The following is a 27891-nucleotide window of genomic DNA, read 5'->3' on the forward strand; positions in this document are numbered from 1 at the left end:
ACAGTCACCAGATCTCAATCCAGTAGAACCTTTGAGATGTGGTGGAACAGGAGATTCACATCATGGACGTGCAGCCGACAAATCTGCAGCAACTGCGTGTTGCTATCATGTCAACATGGAGCAAAATCTCTGAGGAATGTTTACAGGACCTTGTTGAAACTATGCCACGAAGGATTAAGGCAGTTCTGAAGGCAAAAAGGGTTCAACCCGGTACTAGCAAGGTGTACCTAATAAAGTGGCCGGTGAGTGTAACGACACATCTTTTTGTTTTCAGACTAAAATTCTTGCACATGTCTTGATGGTTAATTATAATAATGTCTACAAATGAAACCTTGTTGGGGCCACTGATGATTACAAACTCTTACTTTGAAAGGAAGGACTGTTTAAACACAATGTCTTCAGACAGGCTGAATTTTAGGAGCATGTGAAGGGAAAGTGATTTTACCTTGAATAGGTTCATGTAATTTGTCCATTTCAAATGCTGCACAGAACACCTTTTAGCACGATTTGACTGGCTGTATTTGACTGTGTGTTATTTTGGAGCAGCCTTAACTTGATTGTTTAAATCTCATGTAGGATAAACACATAAAAAATAACATGAGATGAGTCATTAATAAGGATGAAAGCATGAGCTACAGTGAATAATAACATGTGTCCCTGAATCAGCAGAGGCACAGTATGTGTGTGTGATTATCTTCCTGTAGTGCATTTGCTGTCAGGATGGTTCAGATGGCAGCTTCCTGTCATTTCTGACTGTTTGCATAAAATGTGAAGCAGGAACTAAAAAGCTTTGCTGTGTCTCTGTTGTCCTCTGGCTCTCTGTAGTGCCTCACAGTTGGCTGGTGTGATAGAGCGGCAGTGTTTCCATCATCTCCTTCATACTTCTCAGTGAGCTGAGATGAGCAGGTGTCAGTGTTTCTGAACGGGTTCCTGCGTTACCTTGTCTCAGGAGCAGCACGGGTCAGCAGAAATTCTGCAGAAGACAAAATCAGAAGCCCAATAAGCACCAAGGGAACTTGAATCAAGCCTATTGTAACAGAAAATGCATGTGTGGTGGTTGGAGAACAGGGATTCATAGAAAGAAAAGGTGGAATAAATGTTGTAGTGACAGCACACTGAGCTGAAGTGTTGACTTAACGTTTGTCTTTATTTATTAAATGGCACATGTGCTTTGCTATATGACGGCTTTCTACCCGTTCCAGTCTGGAGGTTCCTGTACAGGGATCAAGCTGCATCTATTATTAAAACACAACCTGCAACCATCTGGCTGAGTTGGAATACTAAATGAAAAGGCCATCAAGTAAATGTGGGAACCACTGATGCGCTTCATGTCTGTTGCATCACATTGTGTGGAGCTACAGCTGAGAACTCGGTACTGAAGATCAGCATCACTTTACTCACAGAGCTGGCGTCACCGTCTTGTGTCAACATGTCAATTCCTGCAAGCTGCTCCAGGATCAGGCTGCTGTCGCTCACCTACAATGAAAGGTTAGAACAAAGACATAAAACTACTGCTTCTGAGTGATTGTTTTGGGATCCAGTCAAACAGAAATGGTGTGACTGTTTAAGCTCATCTGGGATCGTGTTTGTTGTTTTAACCTGCTCTGTATTCATGGAGCTCATCTGTCCTGACATGGGGTTCATGCTGCCTCCGCTGCCTGCCATGGCCACTCCCAGGTTCATGCTGTTGTTGCCACCGTACATGCCCCCATTGGGCTGTGTGGAGTACTGAGACTGGGACTGCTGGGGGTACACACTGGAAGAAGAGAGCGCAGTCACATCAGATCAGATCAAGCTTATTGTAATGTTGCTGTACATACACAGTAGTGCAGGCAAGATGAGAGAGCATTTCTTCAGGATCCAGAAACTTAAAGCAATTTAAATAAAGACGTGTTTGCATATCAGTCCAGCATTCTGACAGCCTGTGGAATGAAGCTGTTGATCATTCTGGAAGTTCTTCCTTTCAGTTTTCCTGACGGCAGCAGTTCAAACCGTATGGAGGGGGTGTGAGGAGTCTGACAATGTTCAGGGTCCTGTTCTTGGACAGAGGGGAAGGAAACTCCGATGACCCTCTCAGCTCCTCTAACTTTCCTCTGTAGGGCTTTCTGTCTGACATACTGCAGCTGGAGGACCATGTTGAGATGCAGGATGTCAGATTGATCTCCACCACACCTCTGTAGAAAGTCCTGATGATGCTGGCAGGAGAGAGGCTTGTTTCAGCTTCCTCAGGACATGCTGTCTCTGCTGGGACCGTTTGATGGTCGCTGTGGTGTTCTTATTCCAGCTCAGGTCCTGTGAGATCTTCGAGGAACTTGATGTTCTCCACTCTCTCCACTGTGCAGCCGCTGATGCTGAGGAGAGCACGCTCAGGACGGGACCTCCGGATGTCAATGATCATCTACTTGGTTTTGTCCATGCTAAGCAGCAGGTTGTTCTTATTGCACCAGCCCTCCAGGTGTGTCACTTCATCTCTGTACATTGATTCTTTGTTCTCGCAAATAAGTCCCACTTCTGTGGTATTATCAGCAAACATGATGATCTGGATCCCCGCATGTGTGGCTGCACAGTCGTGTGTTGGCAGCAGTGGACTGAGCACACTGCCTTGAGGAGATCCAGTACTCAGCGTGATGGAGTCAAAGAAAATGTAAAGCCTTCTCAAATAAGGACAAAGGATTTGAGGAATTGCTAAGCAGCTGTTACCTGTTGCTGGTGGAAATGTTGGCATGCTGAGGCCATCCGTTGAGGTCAGCAGTAGGCTGGTAGCTGGGGGGTCCTCCCTGGTTCGGACCCTGGGGTTGGGGCTGGCCCTGGTTCTGCTGCAGCATGGGGCTCTGACCCTGCCCCATCCTGGGGGACAGCAGGGGGCTCTGCGGGGTGGCAGCCCCACACGGGAAGCATGTAACTGGATCCTGGTGTTGCTGCTGCTGCTGCTGGCTCATTCCTGGAGGTTGGAGCAAATAAAAGGGTCATAAGGTGGACATACAGCGAGGATAACACGCTAACATTTAAAAACTAAGTGTTAGTTTCTAGTCATAGCTTCTACTAAACTACTCTCAGGTCCTTAATGACATGATGTGGAGATTTTCCTAAAATGAACACTGACTTTAGGATAAAAATCTATCGCGTGACTGTCACACAAATAGGACGCTATGAACCATAAAACCAGAGGCAGAACACTTTAAACTCTGGTACCGTATGTACTACACTGCAGCTTTTAGTTTTAAATCACAATTTGAATTGGAAATCGATTAACTATTCAACCCTACCTTTAAGTGAGAAGAACTATTGGGGAAAGGCCACTGCTTAGAAAATCAGTAAAGTCTATGTTGGAACATTCATGTGTTGGTAAAGGCGGCTCTACGACTGAAACCTGAGACACAATCAAAGTAAGTAGAAGAATTCTCCGGCGTGTTTCTTTGTCAGAATGTCTCGGCAAGTAATTCAACTCTCTGATGTCCCCAAAATCAACTAGAAAATATTTTTCTGTCTCTTGTTTAGCAACTTGAAAAATTATCTGAAAAGTCACAGAATCTTTTTTGTTGTTAAACGGAATGAGGAGAACGTTACAACAACACTGACAGCACTGACAGAAGACACACAAATAAAACAAGAAAGGAGAACTTTTCGTTGCACCCACTGCTGTTTATGTCCTGATTGGTTTATGACAGCGTTACAATCACAGGCAAAGAAATAATCCAGCTTATTAATTTGAGTATAAAAGCAGAAACCTGGTTGATTTGCACATGGAAACAAAGCCAGAGCAACAAATCATTTAGTCATGCAACCTTGAACCACACCCAGTCAACTTACACAAAAGTACTTTAGACAAAGATGGCATTCAATCACCGCCACCACAACAACAGAAAGCGACTACATCCTCCACAAAGCGCACACACATCATTGAGGCGTCGCTGCTGTGCTGAGAGAAAATACCTGAACTGCTGAACTGGAAGGCACTGTGCTGTGACGGCGGACTCATTACTCCGCTGTACTGCCCGCCTACACTTCCCATCATGCCCTGGCTAGCCAGATGATGGCTGGGGGAGAGAGGGGAGGAAAAGGGGCTGGAGGAGCCGGGATGAGGAGGAGGAGGTGGAGGAGAGTGCAGGCCTGTACCGTAGCTGGAAGCCGGGTAGGGGAACTGTTGTGAGTTGCCCTGCGGGAGCCGTGGGTTGGTGCCCCCCATGGGCATCGGCGTGGGAGCGGCCCCCCCGCTGGGCATGTTGGGCGGCATGTTGATGCCCTGAGTCCGCATCATCATGGCACGCTGCTGATGCACGTGTTGCTGCTGCTGCTGGCGCTGACGTAAGTGGTTGCTGAGGTACTCGCGCTGACGCTGCGCCAGCATCTGGGCGTTGAGGGTTCCCTGCAGGACCAAACACACAATCAGCCGAATGGTAATAATCTACCCGAGAAACAGAGATCTTGTTCACAAGTACGACTGATGCTGAGAATATTTCATAGGAAGTGTGAGGGTAGTGAGTCTGTGCTTCTAAATGTAAGTAGAAAGACATTAGAGAGAAAGAGGCTGACCTGGTTTGGTACATTAGACCTTAGAGGTAGATTCATATTGGACACTCCACCCATCTGGTTCACCACTGGCTGACGGTTCTAGACAACAGACAGCAAACAAACAGTCACGTTTTCAGTATAAAATTCCTGCGTAACAGCATACATTTAGTTATTAAAAATATGATGTGCTCGTTTTGATTTTGAGGTTTTAATACTTTATGAGAAATTGTAAAATCATCAGCTGTCGCTCCACTTGGTGTCACAGTGTTGTAGTCAGTTGATTTTGTCATATTAGTGAAAAATGCTTTTAGTGCAGGAGTTTGAAGGGCAGCAGTGCTGTGCTGATATACATGCATGTACGAGACACAACAGACAGGTAATGGCATCTTGCTCATAACCCTAAAGCCAACTTGAGTTAAATCAAAACCTAAAGCACCAACACTGACATGTTTGTTTAAATATCTGGTACAACAGCATGTTTGCTTCAGATGGGTTTTTGGACGATTGGCACATTTTCTAAGTTGCTTCACATTTTGTGCTTTTGATTGTAAAGACTTGATGTCAGGACCATTTATTTAGATTTTGAACTGAGAAAGTGGAAGTGTAAATGTCATTTCTCACACGTGAATGGACAGTTTATTACTGCTATTATAGTGGATATTCCAAAGCTGCCTTCCCTCAACTCTCCACCAGGTGGCAGCCTGGACCTAAACATTTCCCCAGTTTCCAGTAGAGAATTATTTCATCTCTACATTTCCGGATGAGCTGAATAAACACCAAATATCTAGGTATGAGCACACTTTCAAAACAAAGACAAAAAAGGGGGAAAACACGTACTTAGAAATCAAAAGCATGTATCAGTACAAATAAATTCCAAAAACGTAAAGGTGCTGCACATGTAATCAGACAACAGGAACATTATGGGCTGTTCAAAGAGGCGCTCCACTGTATGAACAGCCAGTCACATAAGGTGCAGTCGATGTATGCAATCATTTCTGAGTGACCACATGAATCTGTGTGTGTCTATTTGGTGTGTTCATTGTTAAGTGTCTCGGCAGCAGGGAATTGCTGATGAAGCCAGAAATCTGAAACACGTTTGTTCCTTTCTCTCTGCTGCTGTTTGAACCCAGTGAACCCTGCTGGCCCGCCTGCCTGCTCCGCTCTATCTCTCACAATTAAAATAATAATAATAAAAAAAAAACAATTATATATATATATATATATATATGTGTGTGTGTGTGTGTGAAAATACTTTTGTATAAAAATATATATTTCAGGTGGTCTGGGCTAATTTTCAACAAAAAACAGGCTGTGATTAAAAAGATCTTGTTTTATTGTAATGAGGCTTGACACTTGAACAAAAGGTTGAAAACAAAGAAGCCTGTCGTGGCAAGATGAGAGACAACATTTTCTGTAAATTTTTGTGTGTACAGGGACAAAGAGATAAGAATTGCATTTATGATCTTACGCAGGCATTAATAAGGAAACAGCCTCACCATAAACATCTGTCATTATCTGTATCAGCTAAAAATAAAGCTACTGATACATGATTTAACAGAAAAACATTCTTCTCTACGCTGCACTGTGTGATTTTGGACCTTGACAACTTCATCACAAGGTTTCAGCCAGGGTTCATTTTGTGATAATTAGAATACAGCTTGTCACTTTGCTTTTATTGTGACAAAACAGGATGAGAAGTTAGTGGAACAGCATTCATTCCCATTGACCTAGAATCTGTGAAATTGTTGTGTTTACAAACGCTGAATACCAGCGACACTAAAGTCACTGAATCTTTTGTTTTACTTTAGATGAAAGTTTTTTTTTTAAAATGTGATGTTCTTTTGCGACAGGCGTCACCTCAGCACAAAACTGTCCCTTTTCTAAATACTGAAAGCCGGTTGGCGTCCCGGTGGGGGCGCCGGCATCTTTCTGCGAGGAGCTTGGAGACAGTTTTGCAAAGGGATGAGCCATATCAGCATTTATAACAGCTCACACTGAGCAGAAGTACAGCACCCACCATAGCTACTGGCACCCCTGGTTAAGATGTGTTCTGTAGCTTCTAGTAAACTCAGTTTTCTTCTAAATAATACAGGAAAATTCAACCTATAATTCAAATGCATTTATTCAGTGTGAAAAAAATCCCACATTAAAAAATAATTCTTCTACATTAAATCATGTGAGCCACAATTATCAGCACCCTGGATGTTAATACTTTGTTCAAACCCCTTTTGCCAAAAAATCATTTGAGTTGAGTTGAAGGTTACATTTTTCTACAACATCAGTGTGAGAGGATGCTGCTGCAATAAAAACTGAATTTATTTTAAGGCTTTTAACACATCTTAACCAATAATTATGGCGGGCGCTGTAAAGCCACGCTGAGTTTGAACATAGTTTGACTTTGAAAGTTTAAATGTGAATTTGGCTTTAATGAGCAGCAGCAAACAGCACAGTGCCAATCTTTCATAATAGCTAGTTTAAAATAACCTTCCTGCTGAGTAGTAAATAGTATTTCCTGTTTCTGCACGAGTACCGTTAGCCACTACATAACCCGCACATGACTCACACAATATCAAATAAAATATCAGGTGCCACCCACCAGCTGGCTCTGGAGTCTGTGCTGCAGCTGGAGCCTCAGGTTGTTGGGCTGAGAGGGGACAATTGGACCAGGCCCCCCCGGCCTCATGCCAGCTGGCCTGGGTCCCGCACCACCAGCCATCCTCATCATTGGGGGGTAGCCCACTGGTGCCATTCTTTGAGGCCCCATGTGGCCGCCCATCGAGGGGCCGTGGTAGCTGCCATCAGGAGGCATGCTGCCGTAACCCGGCTGGCCACTGTAGTGCTGACTGTAGAGGGGAGGCTTCATGCTGGCCGCTGGGTCCAAAGAGCCAAGGTACTGGTCCTGGTCTGACAGAGGACCCTGCAGGGTGGCGACAGACAGAAAACATCAGTTTAAAGGAAGCTGCAGTGTTTTCCAGGTAGGATGGAGGCGTAGTGGATCAGTGCTAATGCCTTCAAGTCCTAAAGAGGTTATCCAAGATTTTATAAAATACAGAGCATAAAAGCAACCTGATGAACTCTCTGAACCCCCAAGTAGTTTCTGGATGCTTTTGGACCCACTGTGAGCTCATTTCTTACTGCTATATAAAGTCCTTCACCTCCGTGGAAACTGCAGAGCCATGACTAGAAGTAAAGAGACTCAGAAATGTCTTTGTGCAGAATGACAAAGTTGTAACGCCATGAAACTAAAAAATAGAAAAAAAAATTAAAGTTTAATTTCTTAGATTATTAAAATTGATAAAATTTGGAATCAACATTTGCAGCGTTTTTCCAAGTGTCCACGGTTGTGGAAAAAAAATCGTGTCCCTACAAGCTATAAATATTTTACTTCATACATTTTGTCACGTCGCCTGCAGTTCAGGCAAACAGCCCCAGAATCTCTGTCATGTAAATGTTAGCTGCAGGTGGATCGATCTGCTCTGTTGTACAGAGGTACACAGAACTTTTTTCTTTTTTCGGTTCAGTTTATTTTTTGGCAAATTTGCTGAAATAGTTAAATTTTAAGCTGAGATTTGCTTCAGTTTTTAAAACAAAACTGTAAGGTACAAGTTTAGGGACTGCTGAAAAGTTGCAAATCTGACTATTGTTTCAGTTTTTACAGGTTCTGGCTCTGAGAAATGGTATAATTCTGGTGTTTGGAGATGAGGTGCCTTTTAAAATTGGGTTTTGGTGTTAAATGTTGGCACAAACACTTTTGAATACATTGAATATTTCCCCGTTTCCAGCCATGGTGACTCGAAAGGTCAGTCTGAAGGAGCTCACCTGTCCTGCCAGCGTAGGGATTCCCAACATCTTATCAATCTCCTCCAGACCCTCGTAGTCCTTCAGCACTGAGCACAACTGGTTCAGCAGAGCCCCTTCATCTGGCTGGCCCTCAGGCGCGGTGCCACAGCACCCCATCCCGTCCTCCTGGGGGACGCCGTACGGTGGCCTGGAAAGCAACTTGGTATTATTGTCAGACTCAGGTAAACCGCTGACTTTTCCTTTACGTTTTATGGTTGAATGAACGCCGTACCTGCTTTGGTTTCCATAATGATCCATCATCATTCGGTCTGGCCACGGAGCAGTCTGATTGGGTGGAGCTTGTTGCAGGAAGACATAAAGTATGAGTATGAGTGAAAGATTTGATAAGAGTTGATGTCAGTTTTTGTTTTTCTGTTTCTTCTCACCATTGCCCATCATCTGCATGTTGACCATGGCTCTGGATCCAGATGGACCACCACCTCTTGTTGGTAGTGCAGCATTCATGTTGGGGACCATGCGACCAGGACCAACTCCCTGGCCCATCATCGGCCCCGCAGTGGCCCCCATGGGCCCCTGGGGACCCCAACCTTGCTGCACGGAGGCCCGCATACCTGGGTTGCAGGGAAACAGAAATATTCTGTCATTTTATAGACCCAGAGTTATTTCACACAATAACATTCAAAAGAAATGCAATTAAATATTATTACTCTGTACTTTAAAATCCACCTGCTGGTTGGAAAGGTGTGCTATCATAAAAAACAAAACAAAAAAACCCTAAACATAATTATGACCCCTTTTACTGGAGCCAGAAACGGTAAAAACAGAAAGAACCATCAGACCGTCAACTTTCTGACAGCCCTTGAACTGTAGGGAAACTAATCCAAATATAAGCTTATAATTGGGATATTTTATCAAAATTCACTGTGTTCTAAATGTCTCATTTAAAAAAAAAATCACAAAAAATAAACTGTTTGCACACTAACTAACTAACTTTTCTAAAAAGCTAAAAATTCTGCACTACTCAGTGCAACCAAGAACCCAATAGTGAAAAAAAAAGAACCCAATAGTGACCAACAGCTACATGAGAAAAGTTTCAGGACTTTTATACAGATCTGACTGGAGACAAGTATGAAAACTAATTAAAATCTTTGCAGTTAAAAATATCTAGAATCACAATTTGGGCACAATTTGGAAAAATGTATATTTTGATTCCAGATGTTTTCATTATTTTGTAAAATACACAATAAAAGAGATTCAACTTTAGTTTATTTTTTTCTGTTCTTTTTATTATTATTTTTTTTACGTTTTATGGCACTATAACTCAGTCATACTGCACAAAAGATATGTTTTAGGTCTTTCTACTTCCAGCCATGATTGTTCTGTTTCCACGGAGGTGCAGGATTTTATATTGCAGTGAAAAATGAGCCCAAAGGGAGTAAAAACCACCAAGAACCTGCTAAAGGTTCAGAGGGTTAACTATGAGGATCTGTCAGAAATAAAACTCCACGCGAACATCAACTTTTACTTTATTAAATTGGACAAAAAAAATGGTGAGATCCCTTTTGTGGCAACAGCAAGAACTAAATGAAACAGTTCAAGATAGAACAGCACCAGAAATACAATATTTGGCAGGATGTTATAGTTCTTGTTCTGCCTCACCTGGGTTGGCCATCGCAGCCTGGTTGGCCATGCCGGCATGGGTTCCCATCATGCTTTGCTGCTGTTGCTGCTGCAGTAGGGAGTAAGGGCTGTTGTTCCTGTGCTGAGAAGGGAAAGGCCTGGTGGTGCTGGGACTGGGACCGACACCGCTGTCCAGAGACATGCTCCTGATTGGAGGAGCACCCTGACTCGACTGGCCCGGCCGAGCACCATTAAAGCCTGCTGGGAGGAAAACAGGTGTTTCTTACTTATAAGGTACTATTCATATGGTAGGAATATAATTTAATGAAGTTATCCACATGGTCCCAGAAATTATGCTCAATTTCGAACATTTCTAAGATTCAGAAATCATCCAAATGAGTCCAACAGAAACACAGCGTTGCAGACGTACTTGCAGGGCAGATGGGTGGGAAGGTTCTGTGCTGGTTGGGAGAGCTGCTGCTGCTGCTGCTGTCAGTCATCTGCAGGATGTCACTGATGATGGTCTGTTTGTCCACAGAGGAGCCAGGGGCCACAGAGGAAGAGGAGGATGAAGAGGAGGCCACACCTCTGGCTGGCGGCTGACTGGGGAACAGCTGCTGCTGCTGCTGCTGCTGCTGCTGCTGCTGCTGCTGACTGCCACTTTGCAGGTCCTCCAGCAGGTCCTCCAGCTCACTGGTCTGAGATCAGCCACAAAAGAATGAAACAGCAGGATTAGAAGATGAATAGTTCCTAGAATAACATGGCAGAAATAGCAGGACTGGATTATATTTAAACTAGGTGGCTATGTATACTTTCATATTGAAGTTTTAATCAAATTTAGGGAGTTCTCTCTGGAAATTTAAGGATGAAAAATGTGCAGGCTTCACAGCAACACATGACACTGTGCTGTGGTGATCCAATGGTGGTAACCTGAACCCTTGTAAAAATGTGGTACATGATTAAAACATATTATTTGAACCCAGATCACATCAAAAACGTGTCACTTTTCATGTGATCCTTAATTTGCACATGCAATACTGTTATGATCATAGAAACCTACGGGACAACCTGATGTATTTAAATTATATTCTTGCTTTTGAAGATGTTTTTGAAGCAGGAACCAGGCTCTCTGAGGTGATGAAATGTTTCTGGCTGACAAAGAAACGGGTACAGCTCAGGTACAAACATCTGAAACATCTCAAGTGTATTTGGAGAGTTTCAGGTGTTTGAGCAGATTCCCTACAAAGGAATTGTCAGATCTGTCTTATTGTTTACGTCATATAAAATATACATAAAACAGCAGAGAAAAGCTCCTGTTTGTCTTGTTTAATGATGGAAGCAGACAACACAGAAGATGTAAATAACAAGTAATGTAAATGTTAAAGGCTAATGTTCACTTCTGATGACAACTTTGAGAGAAATGGAAACCCCCGTCACTAATACAGTGTAACTTAACCCAGCAACACACACACACACACACACACACACACACACTAACAGGGATGGTTTCCTCCGGCCGTTTGGCTGATGAATAGAGGAGGAGCTAAAAATAAACTGCCGGCACTAATGAGGTCATGTGTGATATACAGTATGACACACAGTCACAGCTCTGTCTAACACACACACAATGTGGCCGCGTACAAAAAGCAACATTTCAAACGCAAATGTCCTCCCAGTAAATCCTTCTCCTCCTTTGCACAGGTGAACAACCTACATTTTGGTGTATTCAGTGGATTAAGCATCAGCCGGCCAGTGTTCCTCCTCTATCACTATTTTACAAACATGCAGTTGTGCCTATTGTTGCCCGTCGTGTGCCAGTTTCTACATATAACAAAATACATAAATGAAACTCATAGCACTCTAACTTTAGCTTTTAATGCGAGCAAAGCAGCATGACACCAGCACAGCAGATTGCTGTGGTCTTGTACTCTGCACAGTAGCAGTGAGCACCAAACATAACTTTGATATGCAGTCTCATTTATCATGTCTGGTTCTGTGTCAGACACCTATCTAGAAATCTATGATTTGCATTGTAGAAACAGTATGGACAGTGCAAAAGTTTTCCGACATTGTTATAGTTTGCTACAGGTGCTACTAGATGATTTAGATGCAATTAAAAGCACTCTGTATTGTAGTTATTTGGAAATATGAAGATTAATTGTGCATGTACATAACATCACATTCTAGCTTATATATAGATGACTCTATATAGATGTATTGACTGCTTTCTGATCTGTATTATCTTTCTCCCAGGCTCTTGGTTGTGTTCCTCAAGCAGGTTTTGCAGTGTGGCTGGCTACAAAGTCCTGCTGGGGGAAGCTGCTGCCATCTGCTTGGTTTGTACCAATGTTTAGGAGTTGGTATAAGTCAAAGCACCATCTCCATGAATAGCAGGACCCAAGGTTTCCCAGCAGGACACGGCATTTTAATAAGAGGATCAATGCTGTTTACCTCCCCTGGTTTTACATCTTACATACGTTGGAAGCCTATTTTTTGTGTTTTGTGTATTGATTAAACTGAGGTACCAATAGTCATGTAGCTCAAACTGCTTCCATGTGAGCTACACATAATGAACTTTTGCCTCACAGCGCACACACATTGCTAAGCTAGAACATCATCATAGTTACAATGGGCTGAATCTCTGTCAAAAAGGCACCTTCCTGGCACCATCAAAGCTTCACCTTGTTCTACAAACCAGATCCTTCCTGGATGGGAGCCTTTGAATGCCCTCCTCCTCTCCGGCAGCAGCCTCCACTGCCCCGGAGGCACAACTGCTGGTAGGAAGGTCACCTTTGTCCTACAGACTGAACCTCAGCCATCATCATGAAAGCTCCTTCCTGGAACTGACTAACTATGTCGAAGCACCTGCACTTTCAATAAGCATGACTGCTCTCTGAACCGGCTCCACTTTGCTGTGTTTTAACACCACTGACTGTGTGACGGAGCCACAGCACTGAAAGCATTATTGTCTTTGGCATTAATACTTGCTTACCACTGAAAGCCACTTAATGTAAATGTGCGCAAATGACAACATTTTAAACAGAGGATATAAAAACGCTCTAGAGATTCGTCTCTGGTGGCTTCCATTAGCTGAAACTAGAGCTGCAAATGCTTTTGCTGAAGGAGAACTAAGAGAAAATTAATCAGCAGCTACTATGAAAAAATAACTCCTAGGTTAGTTATTTAATTAAGCAAAAATGACAAAGATTTGATTAATTTTATGCTCTTAAATTTGCCTGACAACAAATTCAAGAACTGTTCAACTGTTGCTTCGTGTCAACTTGAGATAAAGGTTATTTAGGTTTATTTATTAAAGGTTATTTTTTTCTGTTTTCCATCTTTTATAGACCAAATGAATAATTAATTATTCAAAAATAATCAAAAGATTTCTCAACTTAATATGAAAATTATCAACAGCTGCAGGCTTACATGAGATTTAAATCTGCAATGAAGTGACATAAATTTCAAATATAAACCGCAGAATGTTGGTCAAAGGGTTTAAAAACATGACTTTCTGATGAGGTCTAGTCGATAGATGCTTGGTTCAGAGAAACATGTCAGATGGACATCTTGGACAAATAAAACCAGAACAATCACTATCTTTGGTGAACCTACAACAACATAGAGTTAAAATAAAAGCTTGTATCAGTCGTTTGTCTCTATACATTTGAGTCTTTTACTGTATAGAATTGCAGTACTGCTCTTCGACTTCAATTACCCCACTGAGGACCATTAAAGTTCATTTATCCCTCATCCTCTCCTCTCTGCTGCTCTGTTCGCCTTCTCTTCATCCTCCTCATCACTCTCTTTGTCCTTACAGTGATCCTCCAATCCTCAGTCTATTTTCTCTAAATGGTAGAGAGGTCCTTCTTCACTTCCTCCTCTTCAGTTTCCACTCCCTGCCTCATCATTAGATCTCCATTCCAGTTCTTGTTGGTTTACCAGTATTTTAACTGATGACCTGTCTTCTTTCTTTCTCCCAGGCTTACATCTAGGGCTGCAACTAACAATCACTTTCATTGTCTGTCAATTATTTTATTGGTGTTTGTTCGATAAAATGCCAGAAAATGCTGGAAAACATCGATCGGTGTTTCCAAAAGCCAAAGACAAATGCCTTGTTTTTGCAACAACAACAACAACAGATATTAAGTTTGCTTCCTCGACCAGTAAATGAACCATAAAACATTCAACCTTAACAAGCTGGAATCAGAGAGTTCAGAGAGTTTTTCTTTAAAAAACTACTCAGACTGATGAATCGATTATCAGAATAGTGAGTGATCAATGTAACTGTTGACATCTAACTGATAAACCATGGAGGCTCTTCATACAGCAGGTGATGGAAGCAGCTGCAGAAGAACTGGTGGAGAAGCAGCTGCCTACTGACCGATGCCAAACATCATCTCCTGCTCTTCTGGGAGGTTTGTGCACACACACGTATTTTTAAACACACAGACACACTGTATATGCAGCCACACACACCTAAAGAAATGCACACAAACACACCCACATATATGCTGAGCTACAACAACACAACTCCTCTGCTGTTCCTGTAAGATGTGCTTCAAATACAGCGCACAAACTTTCTCACTGTAGCTCATAGCTGCACACATATGACCTGTAAGGCACATACACTGACTCACACATGCTTAAGCCTTCAAACAGCCCTCCTCTGCCCGCCTTGCCGGGGCATCTTGTGTTTCTGGGAGTGTGGGGGACAAGTTGCCACTGGCTGCCTAAGAGCTGCCTAAAGAGGAACTCAACACACATCTGACAGAAGCACACCGAGCATCAGCTACTCTCCTTCTCACTTGGAGGTGTTTATAGAAGCTGTTAAATGCATCCATATGTCCATTTGTTAAGCAGACAAATTCCTTCAATATTTTTATTTGCTAAGAAGACAGAGTTACCATCATGTAATCTGTCTGCCCCGAACACAAGACATCTCAGTTACACAGTGATTTCAATACCTCTTGGATAATCCATATTGTGAGCCATGTGAGTGCTGTGGCTGAATGTCTATTATCATCTGCTGTACTGTAGTCTTCACTAAATAATCATGCTATCAATCTAAACTGTAGCATGTCATATATTTAAATCAATTTTGCTATATTTAAGGTTTCATATGGTGAAAATTCATTTTCATTGTGTTTGTGATCGTTATAAACTTTGAGATCAAAAGTAAATCTGTTAAGATATGCATACATTTACTTCTATCATTTCACAAGCGCCCCACGAGATAAGCTCACAGCTTTACAAGTCAACAGGAACTTTACTCAAGATGGTACCAGCTAACAAACCGATGGTCATCAAGCTCAGACTTTGTAGAACCCCGCTCTAACTACTTCCAATATTCAGAACGAGCAGCTGCCTCACAGTCGACAGGTTTGTTCAGTTTCTAGAGCTGCTACTGCTAACTCTGAAATGTCCCAGTCACAAGCAAAGCTCACCAAATGAACACAAGACTCCATCCCTCCACAACAACAGGAAGATCCTTACTGTGCAGCTAATGTGGCTAACGGTACCATTAGCTTTGATCGTCTGCCAACAGGCCAGAGCTCCGTGGAAGCTGTAAATGTGAGGGACATTCAGGGATCGTGGATGCTTTGAGACGGTTTGAAGCCAGTAGATGAAGACATGGTGGGTCACTGTATTTTCACCTGCTGTGCTTCAACTTCAACTGCTTTATAAATGTGTTTCTCTCCTGCTCCCGGTGTTCATATATACTGCATTCAAATACAAAATTAAATATTGACTTTTCTTTTTGTTTTGTCAGACAGTAGGACAAACATGAAATACTGACTGAAATGCAACCTATGTGTCACCTTAGAGTCCTTCTGCTGTTCTGCTTCGCTAAGCTTCTGATTTTATAACTGCAACATGGGCAGACAAGGAGGGTGCTGCTGGTGACACTGGTGTCCGGGGAAGGGGAGGGTCCACTCACACTGGTTGGGCTCATTGGTTTGGCCATATTCCCAGTTGGTGAGTTGGGAGGGCTGCATCTTTTAACGGTGTTGTTTTGATTTTCCACCAGTCCAATACCCACAAATATTTAACTCCCTTTTATACAAATCACACAACCCTTACTTTTAAACAGCTGGACACGGTTAAACACTGACCTGGTCTGCCATATGAAAGCCTGCTTCCTGTTTCTCCATCTTTATGTTCGACAGCTTCAGTCCATCACTAGGTTCCATCTTAATGGCTTTATCCAGGATGCCATTATCATCCCTGTCCAGAAGATAGCGAAGCAAAGCATTGTCCTTCTTTTTCGGGCTCTCTGGTTCCTGTTTGGAGCAGAGTTCACCCAGAGCGGCCATGCTGTCCCCCGAGGCCGACTCTGGACCAATAGGGTCTTTTCCAGTCGCCTCAGCTGTTAACTTGGCCAACTCCACAGGTGAGGTACTGTTCTGCAGCAACCTGTGGAGAATTTTGTGTTTCTCCTTTAATGAGGTGGAGTGGTTGTTATGTCCTGCCCCACCAACACCACCCAGCTGGTCCTTACAGTTCTGGTCATCCCCCAGGGGCCCCGGTGGTGAGCAAGGGTCCGAGGGTTCCAACTTGGTGGTGAGGAGCTGGAGCAGCTTGGTGTGACCTTTGGTGTTCAAAAGGCGGTTTGGGGCATCGCCAAGGTCACCCAGGCTTCCATTATCTCCAAAGCTCTCACGGTCACCATCTTTGCCCTCCCCCTGGTCGCCCTCCTGGTTCTGGGATGACAACAAGTCTTGCTGCTCCTCAAAAGCTCCAAATAAATCAGCATCTAAACTGGGATTGTTCTTGGCTAGTTGGCCACCAGTGTTGGTGATGTGAAGGGGGCTCTGAAGAGCAACTGGTTTTCTGTCAGGTGACTCTGGATGCTGTCCCTCAGTGAGTCCCTGGGAAATCCTGTGGCCCTGGCTCAGAGCCTGCAGAGCACTGAGGGAGTTGAACCCAAGGCTGTTTCCTGTGCTGCTGCATACCGATGCTGGCGAGTGGAGGCTGGCTGCTGGAGAGAAAGGCCCAGGAAGATGCTGGGGGATGTGGGGGCTACCACAACCACTGCTGCTAGCTGCCGTGCTGGGGCTCTGACGATGGCGAGGAGACATCATGGCTCCCTGGGCCCCTGAGGTGACACTCGGGCTTCCCTGGGCTGAAGGGCTGCCCAGCTTGAGTGCATGGCAGCTTCCCTGAGGCGTGGGCGCCCGTCCAGATATAGGCCCAAAACCACGTCCAGTGGTGCTGGAGGCTGTTGTGGAGTGGAGGGTGTTGCTGGTGACACTGGCGTCTGGTGAAGGGGAGGGTCCGCTCACACTGGTTGGGGTCATTGGTTTGGCCATGCCCTGGCTGCTAGGTATGTCTGCAGTCATGCCTCCTGAGTTTTCCCTGGAATGAGAAGAAAACAGACCCAGTTCAGTGGACTGCTGGCTATATACAGACAAGTCACATGTGTTAGAGTGTGTATGAAGTGCGACTATGGTTTTAGTTTTAGTTGTTAGCCAGAGTTCCCTGAGAAGCTATAGCTTCACAAAACAAAATTAAATATAAACCTTAGCTGTTTGTACACTATCATAATGTGCATGAAACAGAAACAGAGAAACATCTGAGATCAAGAAATCCATTACAGTCAAATAAAATCCACTTCAGTGGGTAGTATACCACTCATGACTATTCAGAGCAATATTATTGTTTCCTCCTTCCTTCTTGCACTCATATTTTGTCGTCAGTAAAATCCTCTAAAACGTGTTTCATCATGATGTAAACTTTATATAAAATATATCTACATATTCTTTGAACATCCTTTATTGTCATTTCTATGACAACCGTTGCCAGTACTTGTTTTATTTGTACTAATCTGGACACTTTTTCTGGCGTCACTTGTTTTCTTGAATGGTTGACACAAGTCATTTCTGTCAACCATTTACCGTCATCATCCTGACAATGAATCAAAATGACGGTGCATCATACACCTTGCCCTTTGTCATGTTAAACATTTGCTTGATGAAGACCTTGCAGGGTGAAAACGCTGCCTGCTGCTGATTGGTGTCGAAACTGTGCTTCATGTACTTTCCTGACAGACAAATCTACTGACTATCTGGTCCCAAATTGTGAACATTCTCAACTATGCCTTTATATCAAAGGTGAGAAATTAAAAAAAGACGCTGCCTAACCAGCGAGATTTGCGGTTTCTAAATGGACATGGTACAAATAGAAACTACTGTTTTTTAGATCAAGAATTTTCATTAATTTTTTTTTTCTTTTTTTGAAGAAATGACTATTGAAATTAAATGAAAATTTACCTTCGTCATTTCTGCAAATGTCTGTTTACAGTCGTAAACAGCAGTCTAAATTCAGTAAACAACACCCCATGTAAGGTTTGTATATGCCATAAAGTAAAACAAACAGAGCAGCTCTGCAGCAGTACACACAAGTGAAAAAACAAAAGCTGTAACAGAGAGACTTTTAAACATGGATCTCCGACAGCCCACCACCAAACACACAAAGCTCTCATTGTTGCTGAATGCTACAGCGATAATTTCGAATGTGGAACTTGTGGAAGTAAAAAGGCCAAGTTCTCGCCATTGATCCCCGAACGCTCTGGGTAACAGTCCTGGCATTGTTTCCTGACCGCTGTCCAAATCCTGACTGAACAGTCATATCAACACTTGGGTGCTGGCTCAGTCGCAGTCCTTCCCTGTGGTGGGAGGGAGGGATGGAGGTCCTGTAGACTGGGCTGGCTGGTAGTGCTTGTGTGAGTGTTGGTCATACATATGGTGGCCGTTCTGAATAACAGGCTCTTTGTTCCCTGTGGGCACTACAGTGTCCCCCTTCGTCCAAATCAAGAGGGAAACTATCAAGTCTGAGAGAGAATATGTGATAAACAAACAGACTGACGAGGCAAAGAAGAGGATCTTATTGTGTGATTAACATCACGTCTTCTTTCAGAATGAATAAAGTCAGTTTTGGGATAAAATCTGAAAGTGGTAAAAAGAACTTTGGACTTGGGTGGGCTTGAGCGGCAGGTACAGGACCAATCAGAAGACTGATTATCAAGAAATTATATAACTTGACTCCTCAAACCATGAGGATTGTACTGCATGTACAAAATGGTGGAGAGCTATGAAGGTTACTCAGGATGCACTAACGCAGGTTTATCAAGTCCCTCAATATGACTTGCAAGTTATTTTGCAAGAACTTAAATAACTTGCCTGTCAACTCTAGTATTGGAATTAGTAGAGCAAAAACCTAAACCTCACCTGAACTATCTGGAATTTAATACAGTAAATATTACATTTATTTGGTCAGACAATCTTATTTTAACAGAGAAAAGGTCCCCAATACTTTATTTTTGGCATGAAGAGGCACAAACTACTTGTGAACACCCCTGTGCTTTCAAAACTTCACCTCACCCGCCTAATGAAGGCTGTTCACTTTCATTTATGCAAAGTCGACTCCAAACTAACTCACATCATGTGAAAGAAGTCGTCAGTGTGGCTGCAGTTTGTTCAAACAGTCAACCAAAATATCAAGTTTAAATTTTGCTAACAGCAGTTTACATGTTACAGCTCAACAACCAACACCAGAGTCATTCAGAAAAAAGATGGTCGACCTAGAGTCTGTTCTTTTATTTCAGTATAAAATAACCAGGTTCAAATTATTTAATATTCTGTTAACAATACATTTTTATGTTTATTTCAACACACTTTAGGCTAATAAGGTTAGCAAGTAGAGTGCCTTGTGATTTTAGTCAGCCAAGATGTTCTTTGGTTCACTCCAGCCCTACAACATGAAACTTCTACATCTTTTTTTCTGTAAAGCTGTTAATAATGTTAGAATTTATGGACATGACGCAACAGAATAAGACCTCAAAGCACGTTAGACTTTTTCTGTTGAATAAGAAACAATCTTCACTTTTCTAATTTACAAAACAGACCAGGTCCTTTAGACTCATTACAATGTTTGTGTGGCAGAAAAAGAGGTGAAGGAAAAGAGGCTGTTACCTCTGCAGAATGTGCATGGACATATAGAGCTGCGGTTCGTTAGTGGCTGGTGATCGAACCAGTTTGCTCTTCGTGTGAGCTGAGACGATGGTGCCGTCTGCCAGGGAGAATCGGTAGAGAGGGCTGAGCGCATGGCCGTTCCTCAATACTGGAGGGACACAAACAGAAATGGAAAGTAATTTCTAAAAAACTCCCACCATCATTGTCACCACATGTAACTGAGAACCACTGCACAAAGCAGAATGCTGTTCTTCCCCCTCTAAAACCACAGCCGTAAAATTCACACTGAAAAATTCCAGCATGTAGTTTATATATTCTGATACTTTATCTTTCTAAATCCACGGAGCCTGACAAAGTTTAAACACTGATAATATTGTGTGCTGTTTGGAAATGGCTCCATTAGGATTACCTAAACATTTAAACACTGTGAGGAAAAACTGTTTTACCATCTTGCTGGTGCTTCTTGGCGAACGACATCTCCCCATCACTCTGCAGGTGAAACTTCTGGATGCAGCGTCGAACCAGGTCCTCCCAGCCTGGCTTCATAGACGCCCGCAGCAGACTAGTGTCCAGTGACGTTATCTTACCTGGACATGCAGAAAACAACATTGATGTTTACAGGTTACACGTAATATTTAATAGTTATGGAGTAAAAGAAATGATTAAAGCTAAATTGAAATCACCCCTTTAACAGCCTTTTCTAAGCTTTAGTACAACACCTAAAATTAAATGGTTACGTTTGAGGTAATTTACACTATATTTACTGTACAGGATGACAGCGAGCCCGTCTTAAAGTATGCTGGCAAACTACAGGACTCAAACAACATATTAAAAGCAGAACTTCTCCCACAAAACTTACCTTGAAGGTCCTGCCGTGTAGTGAAGCTCTCATACGACGGCATCACAGGCCTCTCTTTAACAGGGACTCTTCTCGCCACACAGATGAGACAAGACTGAAAATCTGCAGGTTTGAAGGTAAAAAATAAAAGGGTTAGAAGAATCTTTCACAAACACATCCTGCACCTACACAGGATGGGGATTACCATCTATCCAGGCATGTGGAGGAAAAGCTGTTACATAAAGCAACTATGTGATTTCAACTGTGATCAATATTTTTCCAGCCCTTCTGTGCGTGTTTATAGGTAAGTGTGAGCTCATACTGCCTCTCTTGGGTGGTCTTGTTTTGTCTCTGCAGAGCTTCAGCGTTTTTCCTCATTAAAAACGTAACTCTGAGTGTGAGGCAGCCCTGCCTAACACCATCTCTAGCTGTGCCCTCAGTGTTCATATACATCATTTAATTAAAGCCTCCATGAATGTAAAAACTGGAATTAGACATTATGGTAGAACAGCATTAAATTTTACAGAAGTAACTTATAAAATGGCTACCAAGTGTATCTCTAACCTCAACTGGGGCCTCATGCCTCCGACCCACATCATTTTCAAAATCCAGCTGCAACACAGCTTTAGCTTCCCTCAGTTTCCTCTTCCACAATCTCTGTGTCAGCCATAGCTTCACCTCAGCACCGAAATCAAACAGGACAACTGTGACCTCAGCCTCGACATCCGTGTCAAGACCACTCTGAGTCTGAGTCAATCCAAACATCACCCGAAGCCTCAGCCTCAACCTGCAGCCCTCAGCCTGCCCACCAGATACCCTCCTCCTGTCGGGGGAGAGATTGGCACAATATCTGGTTGTCAGACATCTAAAATTAGAGTGCCAGACAGATTCTTTTCCCTCGTGTGCATGTGTGTGTGATTAGATTAGATGGGAAGATGACAAAGTGCCACACACTAATTAGTCTCTCCCGGTGGATGGGAGGGAAAGTAGAGAGAAGTGGTGATGGAAGGAGGACAGGACACAGGAGATTGGGAGAGCTGGGCTGGAAAGAGTGATGGGGAAAGTGACAGAAAGTCAAGACTGGAAGAAAAAAAATAACGGTGGAAAAACACAGTGGAGTGGAAACTAGGGAAAAGACTAACAAACAGAGAGACACAGAGGTAACACAAGAGGCTCCAAATCAAGATAGTCAGAAAAAGTGATGAAACCAAGGATTGCAAACAGGAGGCCATAGAGAGAAAATGGAAAAGGAAAGGAGAGGGTGAACCAGAAAAACTGAGAACAGAGAAGGAAGTAAATACCAAGAGGTGTAGGAAGAGAGAAAAAGGAAGGCAGAGAAAGAAAGCAACAAAAAAAGAGATAAAAAAAATGAACAGGAAGAGAAAGAGTGACAAAGCTAGAGACTATACCTTCCCCCTCTTCTTTGATAGACTTGGGTTCAGAAACAGCAAAACACTGCATGGTCTCATACTTCTGTTGAGCCGCATCCTGCTGGTCGGAGGCCAGCCGGGCTTCACCGTCAACATGAGGGTTGACCAACATACGGCAGTTGAATGTGTGGCTGTTCCTGTTGGATGAATCGCTGCTGCGATGATTGACTAGAAGACAAAGAGCAAATACCAAAACAAAGAGGAGACATAAAAAGATGTCAGTGTAAGCATGGTAAATAAAACGATGGGGATCTTATGTACGTTCAACATTAACACTGTGACCTGAATCCTACATTATCACATTATTATTATTACAAACACAAACAGCAATAATAATCTAAAGTGATGTTTCAGTGGTCTGTCAGTGTGAGATTAGCATGATGTTACTGACTTGACACTTGGTTAACGTTGTGTACAGGTGAAGTGAGGCGACTCATCTTAAGACAAATGTAACGTTTGGAGAAAACACTGCAGCTAAAGACAGTTTAACGGTAATGTACTCTGAACTGTCACTGGTAAGCGTGTGCAGTGCTGAGGCTACCTAACTACAAGTAAAGCTCATTTAGCAAAGCAGGCAACATTGCTGACAATAAACTACCAGCTACAACCTACTCTATGCCTCTTGCTGTCAACAAAGCACAACTCTAAGTTTAGAAATAAAGCAAAGATTATCTTTCACTGCTGCCAAAATGTTAATGACCTCCAATCTGGCAGTCATCCATTTGCATTGGCTCCTCCTTCAGCCCACTTTCCAGTTTTCCAGTCAACTTTCTGTGCTTCTCACCCAGGCTCTTGGGCAGCAGGTTCTTGATGAACTCGGCGTGATCTCCAACGTGCAGCACGCTGTAGACGCTGGTGTTCATCAGCTCCTCCTGCTGATAGCGCAAATACTGGCTGACGTTCTCTGACACAAACACTATGTTGCCCTCCATGTTGACGACAAAGAAGAAGCCGTCCAGGGCCTGAGAATGGGAGAGGATGGCAGAGAGAAGTGGAAGAGAAGAAAAGAAAAGACAGCAAAGCAAACGTGAAAATTGACCAATTGAAAAATGGGGAGAAAAGAGCAGATTGGAGAGAGGAAAAAGAAAAAAGTGAAGGGAAGGGCAGAAGTGAAGGAAAGAAGGAACAAACAAGTTAGAAGGAGAGTAAAAGTGAAACTTGAGCTGCTCTTTCTCCATGTTGGGTTTCGCTACCTGCTAATGTAACTAAGGTTTTACATTTATTAACAGTTTGGCATGAGCAAATTTGTTTAATCTTTTTTTTTCCTGTCTTCACCTTTAAAGAGCAGAAGTGTTTTCTGACATATGTTTGCTACCAGAGAATAATGAGTCATCTTGCAGGAGCACATGCTACAACCTTGGATCTGTGTGGACATTTAATTTGTTATTTTTAGCGTGCCAGCCCCTTTAAAAATAAATCTGGGTGTTTTAAGATGATCTTAGTAGAAACAAAAAAAGTATGTCAATTACATCCTGAATAAAACACCATGGCCTAGTGCAGTGTGCTATTCCTCAAGGTATTGTAGCATGTCTACAGTGGCCATAATGTCTGCTGAGATGTGTGTGTGTGTGTGTGTGTGTGTGTCGGGGGGGGGTTCCATTCTTTCATTCCTGCCAACTCAGCATTTTCCACCTAAATGTACAGACTGGGATTTGTCCTTTAGCCGGCCCATGTCTGCACAGGCCTTCCACTGTGCGTCTGCCTGCTTATTATCCCAACACTGGTGTGGAATAGAATGGAACGGAATAGAATGGAAAGAGTCTTGGCTCGAACGCTGTTTATCTTTCAGACTCCTAGCAGACACTTCAGCTAATGTTGCTGCCGGTGAGCTCTATATATAGCCCCAGTATATATGTGCTGAGGCTCCTCCCCTCCTTTTCTAATCTGGCTTTTCACAGAGGTATTTATACCTCATTGGGTCCCATGTTATACGTCATCAGACACCCGTGCACACTCAAGTAGGCCTGATGACGGCATTGCCCTTAGTCAGGGGAACTCTTATCTCCCTGCGTCACCGTGCGCTGCCATGTACAGTCGGAACAATGCTACACCTGTTTGAAATGTGTTTCACAGAGCAACATGCATGAAACTTGCAGCTTTGCTAATAACAAATTACCCTTTCAAACATTTGCACTTTTCCCAATCACACCGACGTGATGATAAATCTCCGTAGTCATGCTCACATTATAGGAGATAACAGTGCTCTGTCCCTACTGGGAACATGTGATTAGCGCCTGTTCTGCAAAATGTTTCAGGTCACTAGTGTCAACAGAAATAATCATTCCTGGTGTCATGACTGCACTTTCAACTAGATTCTGTTTCAGGTCACTACTGCTGTGAGAGTGATAACACAGGCAGGCTAAAGTTAGGCTAAACGTACCTCCAGCATCATGGGCCCAAGAGCGTCTTTATCAATGACGCCCTGCCCCGTGGATGAGACGTCGGCCTTCTGCACCTCCTCAGCATCAGCTATTGGAGCCTTTTCTGTAACCGACAAGAAAAAAAAACATGAAAGCAAGGAGTTAAATTATTTACAATGTCTTAAGCAGGAAAAAAATCCCTTTATCATCAGCTTCATTATTATTTTAATTACCATACAATGAAAAAAACATTCCAAAATTTCACATGTTCTCTGAGGAACTGAATGCATGCATCACTCACGGTGTTTTAAATGATCTCAAAAGTTCTGGTCAAACATCACAGTGTCAGATTAAGTAACTTGTTTTCTGTATAACTCAGAACGTGTTTGTTTTCTTGGAAAACCATCTTGTCAGAACGAAGCGTTTGCTAAAGCTCTCCCTCTCACAGAGTATCTTCATTTCCCAGAAAACACTGACAGTGTTGTTTTTGTGATGATGAAGCCTTCAGGCAAACACACACCCACTCACAGTCAGACTTTGTGTTTTTTATGTACACGAGGACTTTTCATAGATTACATTCTCTGAGCTTGTCGTCGGCTTGCTGTAACGTTAACCTTACGCTTATATATAAACTATATGTGATGATGTGTAGGTTTAGAGTGTCTGGGGACAGCAGGTAGGACGACACCGACATTCTGTACATTTTACACTTTTATAGTCATATTAGAGGCCAGTCTCCTCTCTCCTCCCTGCCTGTACCACTGGACTGTTAAGCCTCCCATGGCCCCATTAGGCCACATAGCTGACATTCCTGTTGTGGGACCAGAGCTGTACAGAGTCATCAGCCCTTAAACCCTGTCACTGTGCAGCCTGGAGTGGCTCTGCAGAGAGTATTCAAGTAGTTTCTTTAAATCCATAAATATGGTGCACTGTATTTCACACGATCCGTTTTTTTGTTAAGTTTTAGAACCTAAATCCCCAATTTAATTCAAACAGACGACTGAGTGATACTGTGTACCGTATCCTGTGAGTCAATCTTACATAATCACAATGACCATCTATCAAGAAAACATCAAGGCAGAAACACTCTCGACTGGCACTCTAATTTGCATCTGAATGGCTTATTAGCAGGCTCGGTACTGTATATTAGTGCAGCCTGCGGTATTGACGAATGCACAGCTCATTAGAGCTAAATAACTTTATCACCTGCTTGCAGCTAAGAACAAAAAAGCCAATAACTTGACCAGTAGTTTCAATAATGAGAAAACCCTTGCAGTGACAATGTCTTTGTATTTTTTTTTCTTGCCTTGTTAACATGCCCATGTGGTGTTTTTTATATGCCTGAAAACACATGAAGAGCTAAACAAGCAGCCAATGCCACAGCTGAGCATTTCTACCTTGAAACTGCAGTGACAGTCTCAAACACTGAGATTCAGACAGTCAAGGTTTCACATGTACCAAACCTAAGGAACCGATTCTGTCAGCTTGCAGGGTGAAGCTTCCTATGTCAATATTGTTCCTCAGAATCGGCTTCCGGTTTGAAGGCGTATTGCTGAAATACTTCAATATTACATCCTGCCATGGAGCAGCAAAGAGCAGCATTACAGTGTTTTGAGTACAGTCACAGGAGAGCTGGTGTGCTTGAGCTGCAGCTCGGGGCAGAGTGGTTGGTGGAAATGTCACAGATCTGCCCTTTAAAGAGAAGCAGCAGCTTAGAGTTACAACTATTTGTTTGCAGGAAGGGGTTATTTTACAGAAAACCCTTTTAAACATGAAATATTGATGTAGAGAGGTGAGTTTTTAGTGGTTCAAATAATGACCAGAGAGTGAATTCTACCATAAACACAGCCACTGATGTAAAGTAGGCGACAAATCCTTAATAAATATATACATGTTTTTGACTATAAACAATGAAGGTTGTGTACTTATACACATTTTGCACACTCACTGTGGCACATATTGGCCTTGGTATAAATATAGTCCTCTCCATTAGCTGCAGCAAACTGGGCTGGAAAGAATGAATGCTTCCCTCCTTTGACTGCTCCACTCTGTTGTGGGAGGTAAAGTTTTCCACCTATCCATCCTCTACACCTTTTTATCGTGCTCATGGTAGTACTGACTAAAAAAATACCAGCGTGAAAGCCAGAGGTCTTCCTTGTCCTAAAACAATTATTCAGTCAATCGGCAGAAAACTAGCTACCAACGCTGTTAACAGACAATTATTCATGTCCAGCATGTCACTTCTGAAGCATAACAAGTCATAAATTCTCCTACTTTAGCTTTATAAACATACACAAATGAAGCTTTTCTCAGTTTCCACTGCAACCCTGCCAGGTAAAAATCTTTGTGTGTTTGATTGTTGGTTTGACTAAAACAGCAGTTTGATGATGTCAATTATACGACAGATGAATTAAAAAACAAAAAGAAAATTCACAATCATCACTTTGGACCAGCTGACAGCAAAAACACATTCTGTAGACAAACATTTCTATCTGCAAACCAGTATTACAATTTCACCTGTACTTGTAGATGTAGTCGTAGTTCTATGACCTAGAAAAGCTTTTTCCCCTTTGACAAGGTCTTCTGACTGGATATTACAGCTACAAAGGATTTTTTTATTTTTTAGCAAAGCACACAGAAAATGGATGAGACGACAGCAACAGCACAACAAGCACACACATGCAACACAAACACAGGTTTTCTATTCTATAATGTGAGGATGGACCAAAACACACAAACACACACAGAGACACCTGAAGCTTCAACACCAACACGTATACACGAGGAAAACACCATTTTCCTTTAACGTGTGGGTGTGCTCTCCTTCCACCAGACAACCTTTTTGTTCCGCACTTGAACTCATACATTATGTGTGAAACGGTCAGTTAAACACTCGCAGACAATAGTGAGCGTCTGAAGTCGGCCAGGCAGCTGTGTGACTATTATATGTACATGTGTCTGCTTATTCAGCTGTTGTTTTCAGACACAAACAGTGCAGCGACACATGGACACCAACTGGCTGACCACAGGAACAAAAGAGAAGAGGGAAAATATCTGTGATGGAGAGAAAGAAGAAACCAGCAAAAGAGAGAGGGCAAGAGGAAAGATGGACAGAGAGAGGAAAGGCATGAGGCTGTGAAGGAGAAATGAAAAATATGATAGGATAACAGAAAGAGGAAAGAGGAGAGAGGAGCAGAGAGTAAAGGCAAGGAAAGGAAAGGAAAGGAAAGGCAAGGAAAGGAAAGGCAAGGAAAGGAAAGGAAAGGAAAGGAAAGGAAAAGAAAGGAAAGGAAAGGAAAGGAAAGGAAAGGAAAGGAAAGGAAAGGAAAGGAAAGGAAAGGAAAGGAAAGGAAAGG

At 42.8% G+C, this 27891-nt stretch overlaps 1 protein-coding gene across 1 annotated transcript in view; it reads right to left on the minus strand.

The window, feature by feature from the left end:
- Nucleotides 1-393: 393 nt before the first annotated feature.
- LOC103372383 (nuclear receptor coactivator 2-like) overlaps nt 394-27891 on the minus strand; it is a 53166-nt gene continuing 25668 nt past the window's right edge. Inside the window, exons 5-23 of the mRNA XM_008301999.1 lie at nt 24556-24659; nt 22960-23137; nt 22155-22343; nt 20767-20868; nt 20354-20494; nt 19908-20055; nt 16050-17292; nt 10364-10631; nt 9973-10191; nt 8739-8924; nt 8585-8651; nt 8332-8500; nt 7109-7429; nt 4534-4611; nt 3934-4366; nt 2701-2941; nt 1600-1756; nt 1402-1476; nt 394-973 (exon numbers count right to left, since the gene is read on the minus strand). Of these exons, the coding sequence (XP_008300221.1) occupies nt 962-973; nt 1402-1476; nt 1600-1756; nt 2701-2941; nt 3934-4366; nt 4534-4611; nt 7109-7429; nt 8332-8500; nt 8585-8651; nt 8739-8924; nt 9973-10191; nt 10364-10631; nt 16050-17292; nt 19908-20055; nt 20354-20494; nt 20767-20868; nt 22155-22343; nt 22960-23137; nt 24556-24659 (4331 nt within the window). The 3' untranslated portion in view covers nt 394-961. The remainder of the gene's footprint in view (nt 974-1401; nt 1477-1599; nt 1757-2700; nt 2942-3933; nt 4367-4533; nt 4612-7108; nt 7430-8331; nt 8501-8584; nt 8652-8738; nt 8925-9972; nt 10192-10363; nt 10632-16049; nt 17293-19907; nt 20056-20353; nt 20495-20766; nt 20869-22154; nt 22344-22959; nt 23138-24555; nt 24660-27891) is intronic.

This window comes from Stegastes partitus, unplaced genomic scaffold (assembly GCF_000690725.1).
Source record: "Stegastes partitus isolate 25-593 unplaced genomic scaffold, Stegastes_partitus-1.0.2 Scaffold1745, whole genome shotgun sequence".
Lineage (NCBI taxonomy): Eukaryota > Metazoa > Chordata > Actinopteri > Pomacentridae > Stegastes > Stegastes partitus.